Source organism: Prenolepis imparis, unplaced genomic scaffold (assembly GCF_030444845.1).
Source record: "Prenolepis imparis isolate NDT839.2.m4 unplaced genomic scaffold, iyPreImpa1.0 SCAF_1, whole genome shotgun sequence".
Classification (NCBI taxonomy): domain Eukaryota; kingdom Metazoa; phylum Arthropoda; class Insecta; order Hymenoptera; family Formicidae; genus Prenolepis; species Prenolepis imparis.
In genome coordinates this window covers 24,944,489-24,964,024 of record NW_028141159.1, presented here as the reverse complement: position 1 = coordinate 24,964,024, position 19,536 = coordinate 24,944,489, and the positions used below count along the sequence as shown (strand labels likewise).

The 19,536-nt window shown below is 32.8% G+C and overlaps 2 protein-coding genes and 1 long non-coding RNA gene across 9 annotated transcripts in view; all 3 read left to right on the top strand.

Moving 5' to 3' along the window:
• The window catches only part of LOC145937748 (uncharacterized), a 412,856-nt gene that overhangs the window by 321,799 nt on the left and 71,521 nt on the right, over nucleotides 1-19,536 (top strand). The gene's annotated exons all lie outside the window — the stretch shown is intronic.
• LOC145937481 (uncharacterized) lies at nucleotides 5,953-15,637 on the top strand. 7 transcript variants are annotated; one of them, XM_083040518.1, is made up of 10 exons: nucleotides 5,953-6,089; nucleotides 6,173-6,231; nucleotides 6,326-7,034; nucleotides 8,243-8,606; nucleotides 9,702-9,760; nucleotides 10,078-10,263; nucleotides 10,363-10,602; nucleotides 10,871-11,070; nucleotides 11,154-13,121; nucleotides 13,483-15,637. In XM_083040518.1, the coding sequence occupies exon 10, from the start codon at nucleotides 13,563-13,565 to the stop codon at nucleotides 15,594-15,596; it is 2,034 nt and encodes a 677-aa protein (XP_082896644.1). In that variant the 5' UTR covers nucleotides 5,953-6,089; nucleotides 6,173-6,231; nucleotides 6,326-7,034; nucleotides 8,243-8,606; nucleotides 9,702-9,760; nucleotides 10,078-10,263; nucleotides 10,363-10,602; nucleotides 10,871-11,070; nucleotides 11,154-13,121; nucleotides 13,483-13,562; the 3' UTR covers nucleotides 15,597-15,637. The 7 variants fall into 7 exon arrangements, with proteins under 7 accessions (XP_082896644.1, XP_082896672.1, XP_082896682.1 ...); XM_083040546.1 differs by having other exon boundaries at nucleotides 6,173-7,034; nucleotides 13,483-13,665; nucleotides 13,804-15,637; XM_083040556.1 differs by having other exon boundaries at nucleotides 6,173-7,034; nucleotides 13,804-15,637.
• On the top strand, nucleotides 15,741-17,993 carry LOC145938309 (uncharacterized). Its single transcript, XM_083041812.1, has one exon. It carries the CDS (start codon nucleotides 15,741-15,743, stop codon nucleotides 17,991-17,993), a length of 2,253 nt encoding a protein of 750 aa, XP_082897938.1.

Genomic DNA, 19,536 nt, shown 5'->3' with positions numbered 1-19,536 from the left:
TTTTCTTTATATAAATCGAATCCTCACAATATTCTGCATAAAAAGTTATAAGGGTAAGATAGTCAAAAAGTGAACGAGAGAAAAAGTTTACGAGATATTTTATACTCTTTAATTTGACATAATCTTATATAAAGTATCTTATATAAATAATCTTATATAAATCAAAGTATAAAATATCTTGTAAACTTTTTGGCTATCCTATATTCTTATATAACTTTTTATGCAAAATATTGTGAAGATCGATTTATATAAAGAAAATATAGTGGTTCCATTAAAAAAATTCAAAGTAATTTTTTGTAAAAAATTTTTTTTTTCTAATTTGTTTTTATTACATGTTATATAGCTTGCGTAAAGCAGATTAATTTTTAGTATATAAATTTGTTTTTATTCTGTCGGAAACGTCTCAAAAATCCTGACGACCGTTACAAGAACCACCCTGTAATTAAATAATTAAATAATAAAAGTATTTATTATAGTTAAATGGCCAAAAGTTTGATAAAATATTTTGATGATCTATATTTCATCAAATGTTTGGTCAATCTAACTAAATAAACTTTTATCAATGTGCGTTTTATACGGTTTTATATGTATACGATTTTATATGTTATAAGTTATTATTCATTATATTTAAAATATTTAAATTTTCACCAGTCGGATTGTGGAATATGGCCGAATAGATTGAATAGCCGGATAGTTAGCGGATAGATTTACTATCTGGCTATCCGACCAGATTGTAAAAAAGTAGCCGGATAGGCCAGATACCGGATATTTATCGGATATTCGGCACATCCTATACAAAAGGTCACGCCTTATCGATTTAATCGCTACTTAGACATGTTGTAGGGGGGAGTGTACAGAATAATTCCCCGCAAGAATTAATTGGCGGTCTGCATTAGTTTAAAAGGTATAACAAATTAAAGTTTGACAATTTTAAAGCGTTCCCTTAAGTATTATAAACTAATATTAGAAACAGTCATGTTTATGTACATCGTATTCTGTTTATGACCTTCTAAGTAAAAAAGTTTCTATTTACATTATTTGAAAGATAGCTACATGAGTATGGATATTTTGACAACAATCGGATTCTCACCGTTTCCTCGCAATTCGTTAGAAGCTTTCAATATGCAATTACACGAATTTCTGAGCTTTATTGAGGATAATAATAAATAATAGAGTTTTTTGATAGAACAAAAAGTTATTCATACACAAATTAAATGTAAGTAAACGATGTAAAGTAAACGTTAATTTAAATCGTGAGCCTATGCTTTTTCTGTGTTACAATGTAACATATAAACAATGTAAAAAGAAAAAAACGACAGAAAGTATGGTGCAATTTTGCAGTGAGTCCATTTCATAAGTCATGGTTTTCGCATTCACATTTTTGAATATATAAGATATATACAGATTTATAGGATATTTTTTAATGATACGTCCTCCTCGACATGTATTCCTCATGAATGAACTAAATACCGATCGTACTGTTGTCGATTGGTTACATTTCTGTCGCAAGGTATTTTTCATTATATTTTTATATATTTTTATATTTAATTATCTTTTCGTTTTTGTATTAAAAAATTCTTTTTTAGCTTTGTCTTGATAGAGCATAATACTGAAATGTTAGGTGGAGAAGGCATTTGAAATAGATCGAGCGAAAATAGGAAAAAGAAAATTTGAAAAAGGTCGATTAATTACAGGACAGTAGATATTGGCGGTTTTGAGCGGGAAACAAAAAAAATCTTTATTTAAATCTTTGTGTACCAGATCAGTCTGCATAAGTACATTGTTAACGGTTATTAAAAAATGGATCAAGCCTGGTACAACGATTATATCTGACTGTTGGAAAGCGTATAAATGTCTGGAAAATAAAGGATATAAACACTTATTGACTCTGTTAATCATTCGTACAGTTTCGTTGATTCTGGCATTAAAGCTCATACTCAGAACATTGAAAGAACTTGGAGAGATACTTGTGCTAATATTCCACGATAATACTCGGAAACAATATTATGCTGGTTATATATCGCAGAATTTATTTTCAAACGAAAATTTACATTTAAAGAACGAATAGAGGTATTTTTTTACATAATGGCAAAACATTATCCACCTTCTTTATAAAAGAAGATAAAATATATATGTTCTTACATGCAGTATTATTTTTATTTATTTCTCCGATAATAAGTGGAGCCCTCCCGTAGGGAGGGCGAAACCCCCACGTGTCCACGCATGTACTTTGCAAGATTCACTTTTTGTCTAACCCAAACCTATGACTAAGGGGTGAAGTATTACTAATAAAAATTCATTCCGTGGACATTGATTGGGTTAGGTTAGGTTAGACTTTTTTGGAGGATGAGGATGGAAGGGAAGGGTTAGCCTCTCCCCCGCCCATACATAAAGATCATAAAGAGATTTTTTTCGTCAAAAAATAACACATTATTACATCGTATACAAACTTTCGTGTCAAATTTTCATTTATCTCCTAAATCCTAAACCAATGCCGACCTCCACTTGATTCTTGCGGGGAATTACTCAGAATACTTTCCCCTACACATATCTAAGAGCGTTTAAATCGGTGAGACCGATTCAAACACAATTAGATAAATGTGTAACCTTTATACAGATTTATACAGATTTACCAACAAAACTTATAAATTATAACATTTTATACTTCAAAACAATAAAATAATAAAAATTATGATATTCAAAGGCACAAAAAGTATTCATACAGCTTGATTTTTTAATAATAAAAAATAAAATTAATATTTTGTCGAGTATCCTTTAGAGTCGATCATCATTGTCTATAGTCTTCGTGGCATCGAATTAATGAGATTTTTCGTAACAATAGGTGAAATTTCGTCTCAAAATTTTAATAAAATTTGCACGATTCGATGCTTGCCTTTTCCTCATTGCATTTTCGGGAATACTGCACAAATGCGCTCTATGGGATTTAAATCCAGTGATTGTGGAGAAGAATGCAATTGTCGGGGTAGATTATACAACAGCCAATTTTTAGTGTTATAAGCTGTATGCTTCGAATCGTTGTCTTGTTGGAAAATACATTAATTTTCGAGTCCAAGTTTTTCCGCACTGGCGGCTAGATTATTTTTAAAATGGCAATTTATGTTTCATAATTAATTATATCCTCAATAAAATTAAATAGTAACTCCTCCAGCACTCATATAGCCCTATACCTATACCATTACTGAACTACCGCCGAGTTTTATAGTGAATATCAAATTAATCGAAGTCAATTCACAATTCTTTTTCGCCACACTGTGCATCTTCCATCCGATTCAAAAATATATTAAAATTATTATAATTATTATTCTTTAAACGTTTTTCATCGAGATCCTGCGTATATAGAAACATTAAGTTTAAATTATCAAGAATATATATTATAGATAGATATTTTAAATATTTTATGCAAAAAAATATATTGACTCAAAATGTAAAGTATATACAAAAAATAATTAAATTGAATTAATTAAATTAATTCATTTTATAAAATATTTACTTTTTATCTTATACTTTTATAGACATTTTACTGAATTAAAAAAATACTGCTTTAATTAATATAATTTTTTTATTTTTATTTATTATATATATGCATATATATATATATATATATATATATATATATACACACACACACACAAGAAAATATATATATAATATATACATGTATACATATACATTATATTTATGGCATATAGAGCATCAATTTTTATTTAATATATAATATATAAAAGCTGTAAAAATTCATTCAACGCATATAAAGTGAGCGCGTTGCCTTGATAAGAGAAAGATAGAAAATATATCTGTCCTTGTTTACTGGACGCGCGGCGCGCGGCTGTATCTCCACCCTATCTCCATCTCTACGATTTGGCTTGATGCGCGACTGCGCAACCTGAAATTGGTAGGTATTGACATGCTGATTATATACGGGTTTTTTACACGCGCCGACTGGATTTTTCGTATTATTAGGCGGCCCGGTGGGGGATCGTCTATACAGGAGTACTACTCGGCTTCGGCGCCGGACAACGATCCTAGACATAAGATATAAGAAATTAACCAATTATATTCGATTATTCTTCTTACATTCAACTGTAATTGGTTAATTTCTTGTCTTTCGTCTTAAATTCTTATTGTAGACATTGTCCGCTTAAGGGATTCAATTAATCAGAATCTTTCAGTTGTATCCTGGGAATAGAAATGAAGGACTCTGATTGGTTGAATTCTTTATGCATTATACGTTATGCAAAAATCTGTGCTCCGGTCTTAACGATTACAAAACAATGGGCGCTCGGCGCTTCTGCCAAATGTTCGGTGTTTTCCGGATAGCAGACTTCCGGTATTATAAAATATAAAATTAAAAAATTTTAAATAGATCTTTTTTTAATAAAAGCTGTAATTATATGACAGAGAGATTTACATTGATAATTTTTTCCTATGCATATTTTGGAAGCTTATAGTTTCTAAGGAAATATTCATAAAAGAAGATAATAAAAAAGCGACTAGACTGTAATATATCAATACAAAACTTCAGATAAGAAATGGACTAATAAGAATTATGTGTAAAAAAAAGGCGCGCAACAAACTTATCTTAAAATCTTTTTTATGTGATTTGAACTTTTCGATCTTCCTTTGAATCATTTTCAATAGATGAATTTACAAAACAAATTTATGCAAAACAAGTTGATGTACTTTTTGGCCGAACTCAAAAAAGCAAAAAATTTAATTGAAAAACGTTATCGCTATCGCTATTCGGCGATAGTTTATTTTAATCATATAAGCACTATTTTATTATAAATCATGACGTACGGATTTTTCATTCCTTGTTCCTTATCTCTTTTTCAATCGTTTTAAAGATTTATCGAAAATGTAAGATGGAAATAGAAATCAAGATGCATGAATTTTTGTCAATTAAAGATGATCCAAAAACAAATTTTTTTTTGTTCTTGCTGACACTTAGTCAAAGAATCAATGTATGTACATAGTGTCATCAGTGCACTGGAAATCAATTTATGTTGATTAAATTTTATTTTCCATTTAAATTAAGCAACTTCTTTTAATTCTTTTCTGGATCAAAATAAAAAATGACAAAATTGCTAATTTTTATTTTTTATTTATTATTTTATTTATTCGTTATTTTCATCCATTAGAATCATGTCTATATGTTATTAAGAAAATGTGGCAATTATACGTTCGATAGAGCAAAGATTCAGTTTTAAGAATCTGTTTTTTTAAATTACGATACGATTTTTAATGAAGTTATGAACAATCAAAGTCAAAATGCTCATTTTTTACTTAATCCGCGATAACTCAATAATTTAAAAAATCTTAGAAACATTTTTAAAAAAAGATTTTGTAGAAAAAACTTTAAGTTTTTACATTGAAAAGTCAAAAATTGTGTCCATCCATTTTTTTTTTGAGATAGTGACAGGTCTCAAAATAGGACAAAAATTTCTCATTTTGTTTAGCTTGTGGTTCTTTATGTAAAAATCTTGTATTCTTTATGTAAAAATTACCAAACTCAGAAGACAAAAAAATAGAAACACAAAAAAATAATGCTCCTTTCAAAAGTAGAAATTTCAAGCTTTAAAATCCTTTTGTTAGATTTAAATTTCGTTCATTTCTACCGAACTTATAGCTGCCTGAATTTTACTTATTTTTTAATAAAAAAATATTCTCTTGATTTTTGTGATCAATGCAATTATCACAGTCATATCAATTATCCACATAAATAACTCGAAATAACTACCGAAAGTATCTTCTTTCTTAATTTCAAGGAGCTTTTAAAGAGCTTGGGGTGCTTCTACGATATAACGCAGAGATTTTATATGCGTGCGAAAGTGATATCCTGCGTTGTCCTGCGCAGGCAATGGAGATGGAGTATGGATTTGATTTTGTCGTCTGGTACTGTTCCATAAACGCCTGCACAGTAGTGATTAAGCACGTGTAGTGAAAAGTTGGTACAAGAGGGAGAAAAATAACAAGGAAAAAAATAGTAAAGTTAGAAATATTGTTGAGTTCGATTTTGAATATAATTATTAGTTTTTTTTTTACAACTTTTTGATTTTTTTCCTTTAAATGTGAGTATAATATTAAAAACTATAATTAATGTGTTGTGAAAACTGTAAATATTGTGTTTTTTATTAATATTATTATTTTACAGAATCCATTGCGTGTGGAAATAGAAACTTTTATTAAGAATGAACCTGTACTGTGGAAAAGGTTCGTTGTACGACGTATGAATAGGAAGCGTATAAGGTATCTTTGGGGGGAGAAAAAGAAGTTCCTCGGATCTAAGTATAATGATATTTTTAAGTTGAGACGCGTGTTCGAAGTGGAAAATGAATTTTGGGTTCCCGATGAAATGTGGGAAGGCTGGGAGGATACGCTGCAGGAGGAATAATGAGATAAGTGGAAGAATGTGACTAGCATATTTAAGTTTTATTTCAGTTAGAACGCGAATGTACTTAGAATGTACTTACTTGTTATATGACACAGGATTCATTAATTAAAGATGCAAATTATAAAGGAATATTTTATTTTGAAAAATTTTATGAAAGAAAAAGAAAAAAGCTTTGGTTTCATAAGTTTAATAAAAATAGATATTTTATGACATTGTGTGTGTCATAAATAGAATAAGAGCAAACCATTTTAATCTTAATGAGTCACTATCTAGCTATATATAAGAAAAATTATATTGAGGATCCTAGATGTGATTACGATGGTGAAAGCGAAAATTTGAATCATGTTATATGGCAGTGCAATAAGTATGGCGAGGAAAGAATAGTAAAGGATGCAGAACTAAGAGCAAGAAAAATCTTAAGGAATATCGATATTATCAAGACTGTTAAGGACAAAGACTGGATAACATTCGAGTACATCTTCAACTTCATTAGAAAAATTAAGAAAAGAAGTATTTTATATTTAAGAAAAAAAGAAATAGAGACTCTTATGTCTACATAATAGTATCTCTATATAATCTAAAGGCGAGGTTTTGAAGGCACATCGAACTCTTCATCCGAAGGGTAACCTAAAAAAAAAGAAAAAAAATCGTAAGTACATTTTATATATATAATAATATAAAATTATATAGAAATATATATACAATTCTGTATAAGTGTATGTATAATTATATATAATTTTAAATTACATATATAATTATATATATACAAATCTTAATAATATATATACAGAATTTTATATATTTCTATATAATTTTATATTATTATTACATGTATATAATTATATATAAAAAATTTGTAGCATCGAGTGTCGAGCGTCTGCGTGTAGAAAATCATTGCACAGATATCAAATATGAGATAGATTTTAGCTTCTTGCGGCTATAATAACATATATGGTGAGTCATTAATAAATACAATAAATATAATAAAAAAATTAATATAGGTGAATATTTATTAAAAATATGTTAAATTTATTATATATATTTATATTATATTAATTATATATATTTATTATTATATTCATTAATAAATTTATAAATATATAACAAAAATATATATAAATGAATATATAATTGATATCATATATTAATTTTTAATACTAATGTGTGCATATTAGAATATAATTTTTTGATCTCAATTAGTATTTGTATAACTCATCAAGAGACACGGTAGTGTCTCGCGCCTAGTTAGGGCGAAGCCGACTCTCAGAAGCGAGGCACCGTGTATCTTTACGCGAATCGGACAGTTCGAGATAGTCATAGATTCGGATGCTCAATAACGGCTGAAGCGATCGAGTTTTTACTAGGTTTAATCGATAGATTGAGGTCGAACTATATAATGAAAGTGTCTTTATTTTTGCTCTACGTGCTTTGTAAGCGGAAATATCATAATGCAAAGTCTAAATATGAAAAATTTCTTTTATTATTAACAGCAAAAAGCTAAAATCTATTTCACTTAACATGCTCTGCGCAATGAATTTCTGCGCAGTGCCCGACGCTCGATGCTACCACATTGCTTGTAGAGTGGGAGAGGCATCCTCTTGATGGAAAAAGATAGCATGAATTTACTTGTGTGTTTCTAGTGGACGTGACTTGTGACGTAATCTGCGCACCAGTATGCGCGGCTTTAATAATCTCTTTAGAAGAAGACAGACACACAAGTAAATTCATATTATCCTTTTTCGTAAAGAGAATGCCCCAAATTAGGGCTCCACTACCTTATAAGCAGTCTTATGTTTATATGTCTATGATTAACATTATGTATTTCCACAGAAATTGGATTTTTGAACGCACCGCAACGAGAAGGAAGAAAAAGACGAAATATATGAAAATTGCCGGGATTTGGCGGCAAGGCGCGATCAGCTGATTGGCGGATGACGTTTGGGCGCGAAACACTGGCGGGAGAGGCCAATGAGACGCCCCAATCGATATAATTTTACCACGTAATGTGAACTTCCTTCCTGCCCTTGCCTCGCCTTCGCTGAAACTGGGAAAAAACTGGGAGCTGTCCGTCGTTGCTGGAAACTCTACGACTACCGAAATAATATACGAAATAATGGCGAACGAATATACGATGGCGTTGCACGAATCCACTAAGGAGAATGTTCGCAAGCACCTCGAGAATGTGTCGTCACACGTGAGTTATAATCGCGTATTCGTTATATATTATTTCAAGAGTACACTGCACACTGCTTTTTCCTATCCGCATCTTCTCTTTTCGTTTTTCTACAGAATCACGTTTTCCTCTTTCTACCGCATCCTATATTTCTTCTGTCAAGTTTTTTTTTGACAACACAATCAATATTGAACACGTGTCAATATGAAAGTATATATAAATCTACTGTTTATTAAATAATTCGGGGAAAAAAAATATGTTTTGAAGCAAAAAAAAAATACTATATATATTTAATAATAATATAACAATTAATAATAACAATTATATAAGAAAAACACAAGTTTATTTAATGTACAAATGCAATATTTTTAAATATCACACATACACATATACATGTACAGATACCCATGTACCTGTGTTTTGACTTTCAAGCTCAGAATTACTCAGAATATGCAGCTTTTTCATCAGAATGTTTTAGCATTAGATATATTCATGATGTTGAACTTAATGCCATCAATAACCTAGAATGAAGAGGTAGACAATTTTCTATGATCAATTTACTACAGAATTTTCTCATCGATTAGTACTTGTTTAGGTTAATATTTTTTGGTACCATATACATATATCGAAGCTCTGATTGGCACTTAACTTTGAATTTATAACAAATAAATATATTACGGTTTGCTATTCCATACAAGTACAATCCACACAATCTACAATTCTGAATGTTATTTAGTCTAGAATATAATAAGCATATCTGAATTCGATATTCAATATATTTCTTAATATGAAATCTTTTATGATTTTATTGATTATTTTATCACTGAAATGTCACATTTGCTCAGAAACAATTTGTTTCAATTAATTTCACAAAAAAAAAATATATAACATACTATTTTCTTCAAAAAATATTTAAATACGGTGTTTGAATTATGCAAAGATTTCATTGAGTTATTAGTAATTATGTGAATAATATAATAAATGATTAAAGAAATGGATATTACAATGGAAATTATTACCCCATTATTAATAATCTTTTTTTGTTAAAGAGAATTTATTTAGATTATATTATTTTATTAAGTTTAGATTAATTGTGATCTTTTTTTTTTTTTGCAGATATCACCAAAGAAATCATATCACCAACTATATCTCAGGACCATGGATTAAAAAATGGAGTAAACATAATTTCATTACTATATATGATTTCAATATTTTTATTATATAATAAATAAATATGATTTTTTAAAACGACCAATAGAGCCAAGCACGAAAATTAATTCTAATTTTTAGAACTGTATCTCTTGGTTTGAGATTACTAAGTTCCATCAATTCATAATCCTCGAACTTTACAACGGGAAAATAGGCGAGAAAAATATAGGTCCGAAAAGTCGCTAAAAAAAAAAAAAATATTTCTTAAATTTATTTTTATTATATTTTATTTTGTATTGAAATTCCATTAATTAAAATATTTATTATATATAAATTTTTATAGCTTTCCAAAACAAAAGCTGTGCGAAAGATACAACTGAAGGAAGAGTTCAGTCCGGAATTGAAACCACTACTTCAGGAAGGCCCAAATTGCTTTATAATTTTTCCCATGTAATTTCCTGATATCTGGAACATGTATAAGAAGGCTGTGGCATCCTTTTGGACCATAGAGGAAGTACCTCTTTACAAGGTAAATTATTGCGCTGTAATAAATTTTTTCTCAAAGAAATACAAATAAAGTTTAATGAATTTTGCTTTAAATTTTCTATAATTTATTAACTTTTTACAGTTGGATAAAAAATACTGGGAGGAGAAGCTTAATTCTGACGAAAGATATTTTATCTCATGTTTTGGCGTTTTTTGCTGCTTTCGATGGAATCGTTAATGAGAATCTGATTGAGAGATTCAGTCAAGAGGTGAAAATCGCGGAAGCGCGTTGTTTCTATGGCTTCCAGATAGCCACAGAGAATATTCACTTTGAGATGTATTCCTTGCTCATCGAAACTTACATTTCTGATCAGAAAGAAAAGCAAGTACTATAGTTGGCAATATTTTGTAGTTATCTCAGCACATGTACATAAATATGTATTAGTACAGTTACCTTGATATATATAATGTTGTTTTTTGACGATTTTATTTCAATTATATAAAAAGATTGCATAATTAATATTACTAACATAATTATTATATATTGTTATATACATTATTTGTTATATTTATTTATATCTACTATTTTATTATTTAAATTAACGATTTTAATTCAATTAAATGCATTAATGCCATAATTTTATTTGCAGAGATTTCTTATTTAATGCAATCGAGACGCTTCCTTGCGTGGGAAAGAAGGCTAATTGAGCATTAAACTGGATCAATCATCGCATTCGCGGCGGTCGAAGGTATCTTCTTCAGTGGCAGTTTCGCTGCAATCTTCTGGCTAAAGAAACGAGGAGTCATGCCAGGTCTCACCTTCAGCAATGAACTAATTTCACGAGACGAAGTTAGTAAATTAGTTGAAGTATATCTATATGTATTTAAGTATTTATATAACTTATATGTTCACACTTATTGTTCACTTTTTAGGGATTACATTGCGATTTTGCATGTTTAATGTTTAATAATAAACATATACTATCAAGGCTCTGACTATTCAAAATTAATAGATAAACGGGCTAATAAGAGCCGAGCGCGGATAGAAGCGCGACAAAAAAAGAAGAAACGAACTTAGAGTTAAAAAATTAATTTATTCAAACGTTTCGGTCCCTGATTCGGGCCATCTTCAGTAAACTGTACAAACATAAAATAAAAACAAAAATAAAAAATTGAAAAAATGGCAAAAAATTATTTAACAAAAAACGGTGAGGAGATGGTAAACAGAAATGTAGTATAATTCTAATGAAAAGGAGGACCAACTTGAGATAGAGAATAATTAAAATTAAAGATAAAATCAATACGTACATAAAAGAAAGAAGAATGATTCAAAAGATGCATAAGGATCGTGCGGCAAAAAACGGCGAAGGGCCCCGCAGCCAATGTATAATCGCAACAGCGTCACCTCTCATCGTTACCAAACGGAAAGAGAACGTTTGTAAATGCATATTGTTGCAAACCTGTGTTGATTAAGGAAAAGTTGATCGAGCTAGCAAAGAAACACGAAAGAAAGAGGCAACTTACCGATGCTAAAAAAACACAGAGGCCTACGGGAACGTACATATAATCGCCCTTGTTAAACGATACATCGCGACTGGTCTTTAAATGGAAAGATGAGATCGAGACAATAATATAAACACAGAATGAGGTCGACAGAAAATAGATGATAAATGAGCGCCCGCTTCGCTTTAGATATTATACATATTTTCTATCATCGGGAAATATATATGTTGAGTATTGTATATGAGACGCGAGGTAGGCCTCAGCCTGCGCGAGAATCAATTTTATATTATATTTGCGCACATTAAACGACGAGTGGGGACAACCCACGAGTAGGGATTTCGGTATAATTGCGAGCGAATTCGGAAGAAGAAGAAGAAGTGATTGACAGCGTGAGAAAGCGAAATTCCTGTACAGACAGAGCAATAAATATATTTCCAAGTATTTCGAGTGAAATGTATAGTTAAAAATCAGCACCTTAAAAATTTAAAAATTGAAATTACACATATTTATGGTCCTTCGAGCCGGATCCGCGTGTGCGAGTAACTCGGTGAAACAATTTCCGATCAATAATTTATTCGTACTATGTGGATCGATTAAACTGCGTTAAATAATCACAATTTTGCATTTAAATTAAACGAATACTTGTAGTCAAAAATCTGTTAATCACGCGTCGATCAGATCAAACTTAATCAAGAACAATAGCGAACCGATATATTCGCCATTAGGCTGCGTGTTGACGTGACCTTTGCAGTTATTCTTCGAGGAATTCAAGTATTACAAGGACAGTAAATGTACACGTCGATTTCAACGGTTTTAAGTGAAATTTTGCGCGACGATTAATTAACAAGATGACCGCGGAGCAATTAAGAAGACAGAGAGGAGCAATTAAAGCAAAATTAACAGCAACAGAAAATTTTCTGAATCGCATAAAGAACGACCCAGAATCAACCACGAAGGAGGAAATCGAACTACGTTTGCATAGTTTGGAAAAAATACATGGTAAATTTCAAGCAATCGCACAGCAAATTTCAACAGTAATTTCGGAAGACGAATCCAATGAGCGAGATGTGTCGGAGGAAACGGAGTTCGATGACCGATATTTGGCAGCGAGAGCATTGTTGATAAAAATACCACAGCCCAGGCTACTACCAGCGGCGGCAGTCAAACGAGTGAAAGTGTGTTGGCACGAATCTTGGAGCAGCAGATGATTCTCATGCCCCAGCTCACGGAGCAGACAAATAATACAAGTATTGATGCTCTAACACGGATACTGGAACATCAAGAACAAATGTTAGAACGATTAAGCGTACGATCAGCAGGCACACCACGAGAACCGCACGTGAAACTGCCGATCCTCAAATTACCTACATTCAACGGAGCAATCGAAGAATGGAAAAGGTATGCTGATACTTTTAAAACATTAATTCATGATAGCGATCTATCAAATGTACAAAAGCACCAGTATTTAGTCGGTTCATTAAGCGGTGCTGCAGCAAAAGTAATAGAATCAATCGAAATTTCTGATCAAAATTATATTGTCGCATGGGAGTTATTAAAAAAACGATACGAGGATGACAAGGTTATTCGCAAACGACACATTCAATGTTTATTCGAGCTGCCACGCGTACCTCGCGAGTCTGCCGGAGCCATTCGAGATCTCGTGGATCATGTACAAAAACATCTCCGAGTTTTACAATCGATGAAATCCCCGACCGAAAGCCGGGGAGATTAATCTCCCTATTAATAATTTATTTAATAGAAAAGAATTTAGATCAAGCCACGAAACGACGCTAGGAAGAACATGTACAAACTCTGGAAAATCCCACGACGGATAATATAATGGACTTTTTACAACGACGGTGCCACGTATTAGAACGAGCTTCCTTAAGCGAAGGTGTTGGAGAAATTAGGTCAAGGAATCATAACAATGATAAGGTCGACGGTAACAAAAAGCAATCATTTAATTCGAGAATTCAAGGCAAAACAACATTAGCTACTACAAATCAAGGACGCCGATGTTATATTTGTCAAGGCCAATATTTGATTTATCACTGTAATCAATTTTTAAATTTGCCCGTAGAAAATAGAATTGAGACAGTAAAACAACTGAAGCTATCCATTAACTGCCTCCGCAACGATCATCTAGTAGCCAGGTGCAAATCGAGTTCATGTCGAAAGTGCGGAAAGGCTCACAACACATTATGTCATCTCACCAAGGAGATGGCAAATTCAAAACAAGAGGTCTCAGCTGTTTATGGATCATCAAGCGATACATCGAGCGGCCCAGCGGTTCATCACGTGCAAGGCGATACGAATCGTAAGCGTGTTCTTATGTCAACTGCTATTGTAAACGTTACCGGGCGAAATAATTATATTTATAAATTACGAGTATTATTAGATAGCGCAAGCGAAACAAATTTTATCACGTCAGCAGCGTGTAAAAAGTTAGGAATAAAACTAGATAATATTTACGAATCAGTTAACGGTCTAAACACAATGAACTGCGTAATCGAGCATGGTTGTCAGTTGCAGGTACAATCACGAACATCTGAATTTTCAGCAAAATTATATTGTCTGGTAGTGCCAAGAATAACAAAGCAATTGCCATCATGTTCGATTCAAGTCTCTCAGTTGCCGATTCCGAAGAATCTGAAGCTACCAGATCCTTTGTTTTACAATCCAAATAATATCGATGTTTTAATAGGCAGCGAGTTATTTTTCAAATTACTAGAATCCGAAAAAATTGAACTTCGCGACGATTTATTTACCCTGCAAAATAGTAAATTCGGGTGGTTAATAGCAGGATCATTACCGGAATATTTAATTTCCGATCATATTAATAACGGTTTGTCATTTAACGGTTATACTTGTTTATCAATTCGACAAGACTCTATTAACGACACATTATTAAGATTTTGGGAATTGGAAGAATATCCGATCGATCAAAATATTATGATGTCAACCGAAGAACGCGAAGCGGAGAATCAATTTATAAACACCGTGAGTCGAGACACATCAGGAAGGTTTATTGTCAGATTACCTTTTCGAGAAAGCAAGGGGGAACTCGGTAACTCGAGAGACATAGCAATGAAACGGTTCAAATATTTGGAGCGCAAATTTCAAAATAATAAATTATTTCACGAGCGATATTCTGAATTTATGCGAGAATACCTCCAATTGAATCACATGTCTAAGGTAACAGAAAATTCGAATGCGATAAGTCCGATCTATTTGCCGCATCACGGCGTGTTGCGCGAATCTAGCATTACCACAAAATTGCGCGTAGTATTTGACGGTTCGGCAAAGACAGCATCGGGCATCTCGTTAAATGAGACGTTAATGGTCGGCGCGAAATTACAGGACAATATAATAGATATAATCTTACGGTTCCGATTACACGCAATTGCAATTACCGCCGATTTAAAAAAGATGTACAGACAAATTTTAATACATAACGACGATCGGGACTATCAAAGAATATTGTGGCGATTTTCAATAGATGAGCCTATACAGGAGTTCAGACTTAATACTGTTACGTACGGATTAGCCTGTGCTCCATTTTTAGCGATACGATGCGTTAGGCATTTGGCGAGTCAAGCAAGTAAAGAATTCGAAGAAGCTTCTAAAATTTTATTAAATGATTTATACGTGGATGATATTATTACCGGAAGTGGTTGTGAGACTGAAGCGATTGAATTGATTAATCAATTGAAACAATTATTAAACAGCGGTGGATTTGAACCTCACAAATGGCGTTCAAATTGTAAAATAGTTCTAAATAATTTGCAAGCGGACGAGCGAGCGAGCGAATCACTGAATGTAGCTAGCGAAGCGAACGATATAATTAATGCAAAAACGCTCGGTTTAAATTGACAGCCCGAGCAAGATATTTTTAAATTTTCTATAAAAATAACAAGAAATTTACGCGAAACAAAACGGGAAGTACTATCAAACATTTCCAAATTGTTCGATCCATTGGGTTTAATTAGTCCTATTTTAATTAGAGCAAAAATAATTATGCAAGAGACTTGGTCGGCAAATTTAGACTGGGACGATCCGTTAACAAGCGATCTTCAACAAGCATGGAACGATTATGTAAACGATTTAAAGGATATAAATTCAATCGAAATTCCGCGTAGGGTTGTCTCAGCAAATAATGTTGATCGATTTTTTCTGCACGCCTTTTGTGACGCGTCAATGAGGGCTTATGGAGCGTGCGTATACTTACAAACGGCTGAAAGCGATAACAGAGTTAGCTGCTCCTTGCTTTGCTCCAAATCACGAGTTGCGCCGACAAAAAACAAAACGACTACTTTACCTAGACTTGAGCTTTGCGGCGCCGTTGTTTTGACACGACTCGTCAAGAATGTTTTGAGAGCTCTAAGGATTAAAATTGATAAATTATTCGCGTGGAGTGATTCAACGATAGCGCTAGCGTGGATAAGCGGCGATCCATCGCGGCAAAAGACGTTCGTAGCGAATAGAACAGCGGAAATTAAATCGACGCTCCCGCAATTACACTGGCGTCATGTCAGAAGCGAAGATAATCCGGCCGATTTGATATCGCGAGGTACGAGTCTCGAAAAATTACAAAATTATAAACTCTGGTGGGAGGGTCCTGCTTGGTTGTCGAGATTCGATGATTATTTGCACAATGAATCACAATCGATAAATTTATCTCAACGCGAGATCAATATTGTTAAAACCGAATATAAATCGGAAGTGAATGCATTATTAAATGTTAATGAGTCAAAACATGTTGTTCTACATATCTTGAATAGCTACTCTTCGTTAATTAAGATCGAACGCATTCTATCAAGAGTTTTACGATTTATATTTAATTGTAGAATAAATCAAAATCAACGTAGATACGATAATATCTCAATAGACGAGATTCATAAGGCAAATCAACTATTGATTCTAGAAACTCAGAGAATTTATTTTGCAAACGAGTTATCCGATCTTAAGGCGACTAAACAAATAAGATCTACAAGTAAAATATTGCCGCTCAGTCCATTTATTGATAATGACGGACTCTTCAGGGTGGGCGGCAGAATTCAACGTTCAATTGCGACATTCGACACCAAGCATCCTGTCCTTCTGCCATCCGAGAGTAGGTTTACGCGATTGTTATTCAAGCGGGAGCATCGTCGAACATTACATGCGGGTCCGCAAATGCTGTTATATACAATTCGCGAGAAATATTGGCCGCTCAAGGGAAGAAATATTGCGAGAAAGATGGTGCATGAATGTAGGACTTGTTTTCGCAACAACCCGAAGACATTATCACAGATAATGGGACAGTTACCATCAGATCGAGTCATCCCTAAACGTCCATTTTTTGTAACAGGAATCGATTTCGCCGGACCTATCATAACGTTATTAAATCGAGGTCGCGGTAGAAAAACAACTAAGTCTTACATATCATTGTTCGTCTGTTTCGTAACGAAGGCAATACATCTCGAGGCCGTGAGCGATCTGACTTCAAGTGCATTTCTAGCGGCGCTTAGACGCTTTGTAGGACGTCGCGGATGTCCACAGCGGATTTTTTGCGATAATGCGACTAACTTTGTAGGAGCGCGAAACGAACTTTACGAAATACGATTAGCTGTCGAGAAGAATTCGAGAGATATTCACGATGAATTCCTTGCTCCAAATAACATTGAATGGAAATTTATACCGCCATCGTCGCCTCACATGGGGGGTTTGTGGGAAGCGGGTGTAAAATCTTGTAAGCACCATTTAAAACGAGTCATTGGTCAAAATCTATTAACGTTTGAAGAACTAACGACAATATTAGTACAAATCGAAGCCTGTTTGAATTCAAGGCCAATCTCTCAAATGCCGTCAACTCCCACAGACCTCTTGCCGTTAACACCGGGTCATTTCATTATTGGAGAATCATTAATAATAATCGCCGATGTAGATATAACGGATATACCAATGAATCGGCTTGACCGTTGGCAGTTAGTACAAAAAATTACGCAAGACTTTTGGCGTCGTTGGAGCAAGGAATATTTGACTTTATTGCAAGGGAAAACTAAATGGAAGCGTGAAACAACTAACTTAAAAATCGACGACATTGTTTTAATTCAAGAAAATAATTTACCACCATTAAAATGGAAATTAGGAAAGGTAATTGAAATTCACGCAGGTGCGGACAATAAGGTTCGCGTCGTAACGTTAAAAGTCGCCAATGGAACGTGCAAACGAGCAATCACAAAATTGTGTAAATTACCGATTACTGATCCAATGAATGATGCAATGTAATAATTAATTGACATTAATTAGTGGGCGGGATGTTGAGTATTGTATATGAGACGCGAGGTAGGCCTCAGCCTGCGCGAGAATCAATTTTATATTATATTTGCGCACATTAAACGACGAGTGGGGACAACCCACGAGTAGGGATTTCGGTATAATTGCGAGCGAATTCGGAAGAAGAAGAAGAAGTGATTGACAGCGTGAGAAAGCGAAATTCCTGTACAGACAGAGCAATAAATATATTTCCAAGTATTTCGAGTGAAATGTATAGTTAAAAATCAGCACCCTAAAAATTTAAAAATTGAAATTACACAATATATGGTCTAAACGCTCCGTGTCATTTTGTAAATTGATGCTATTTTTTTGTAATTTAATGTGAATCATTTCGAACACGAGTCTTTTCCCTAGAATCGGCTCCTCATCCAGGATCTCCACGCTGTTCCAATCAAACTCATGGTTTAGAAGTCTATGGTCTGTTATGACCGAGCGCTGCGTCGTGTTTCTATTGATGTGGTTGCGGTGTTCGCTTGTTCTCGTTTTTAGGAAACGGCGCGTTTGACCGACATAAGAAGCGTCACAATTATTGCAGGAGATCTTGTATACAACGTTCGTGTGAAGGTCTTTCGGCAAGCTATCTTTATGCACTTTAATAAACTTGTTGAGCTTATTGATACCGGTATATGATATTTTTGTATCCAAGTCTCGAATTGCACGACTAAATTGCTCGGAAATGCCAGGGACATACGGAATGTTAAAGAAAGTGGTTGGAAGCTGTTCTTTTTTGCTTGTGTCATTATTACTTAGAGAAGAATTATTTTTCTCCTTAAATTTCGCGAACAGAAATTTCAATCTTTCGTTAATTGTGTCAAAGATATACTGCACTGGATACCCGTTATCGAGCAAAATATTTATAACGAGTTCGAAATTCTTTCTATGGAACCTGGGATGTGACAGGAGGAAAACTCTATCTGTGAGACAGATTTAATGTTTAAACACATTGTACAGAAGTCATCATTTGAACGCGTAAAATCAATTATCATGGATGCTATAGAAATTGAAAAGGAATTCTTGACACAAGCGTTACCAGTTCAATTGATAGGAATGAATTGTACACTCATGTGCAACTACATCGAATTCGTCGCAGACAGATTGTTCTTCGCGTTAGGATTTGAATAAGTAGTATACAAAAACCTTTTTACTATTTTAATTTGTTTATTTCTTTATATTTTGCACAATGATTGCACAATTGATGTTATGATAAAATTTTAGATTGTATTAATTCTTTTTTTTTTATTTTATTTCATAATCATTATAAAATTTTAGATTGTATTAATTCTTTTTTTTTAATTTTATTTCATAATCATTATAAAATTTTAATTCTACTTTTGTTTGTATTTATCTAATTTATATTATTATAATGTGAAATGTTAGGTTTATCACTCGGAGAATCCATTCTCGTTTATGAACTTTATCTCCCTGGAAAGCAAAACAAATTTCTTCGAAAAGGAGGTGGGTGAATACAAAAAATTCGGAGTCGTAGAGGAGGGTT

What these genes read in the sequence shown, in the direction of transcription:
- LOC145937481 (XM_083040518.1), top strand. Translation starts at nt 13,563, where the DNA reads ATGGACTTTTTACAACGACGGTGCCACGTATTAGAACGAGCTTCCTTA.
- LOC145938309 (XM_083041812.1), top strand. Translation starts at nt 15,741, where the DNA reads ATGCAAGAGACTTGGTCGGCAAATTTAGACTGGGACGATCCGTTAACA.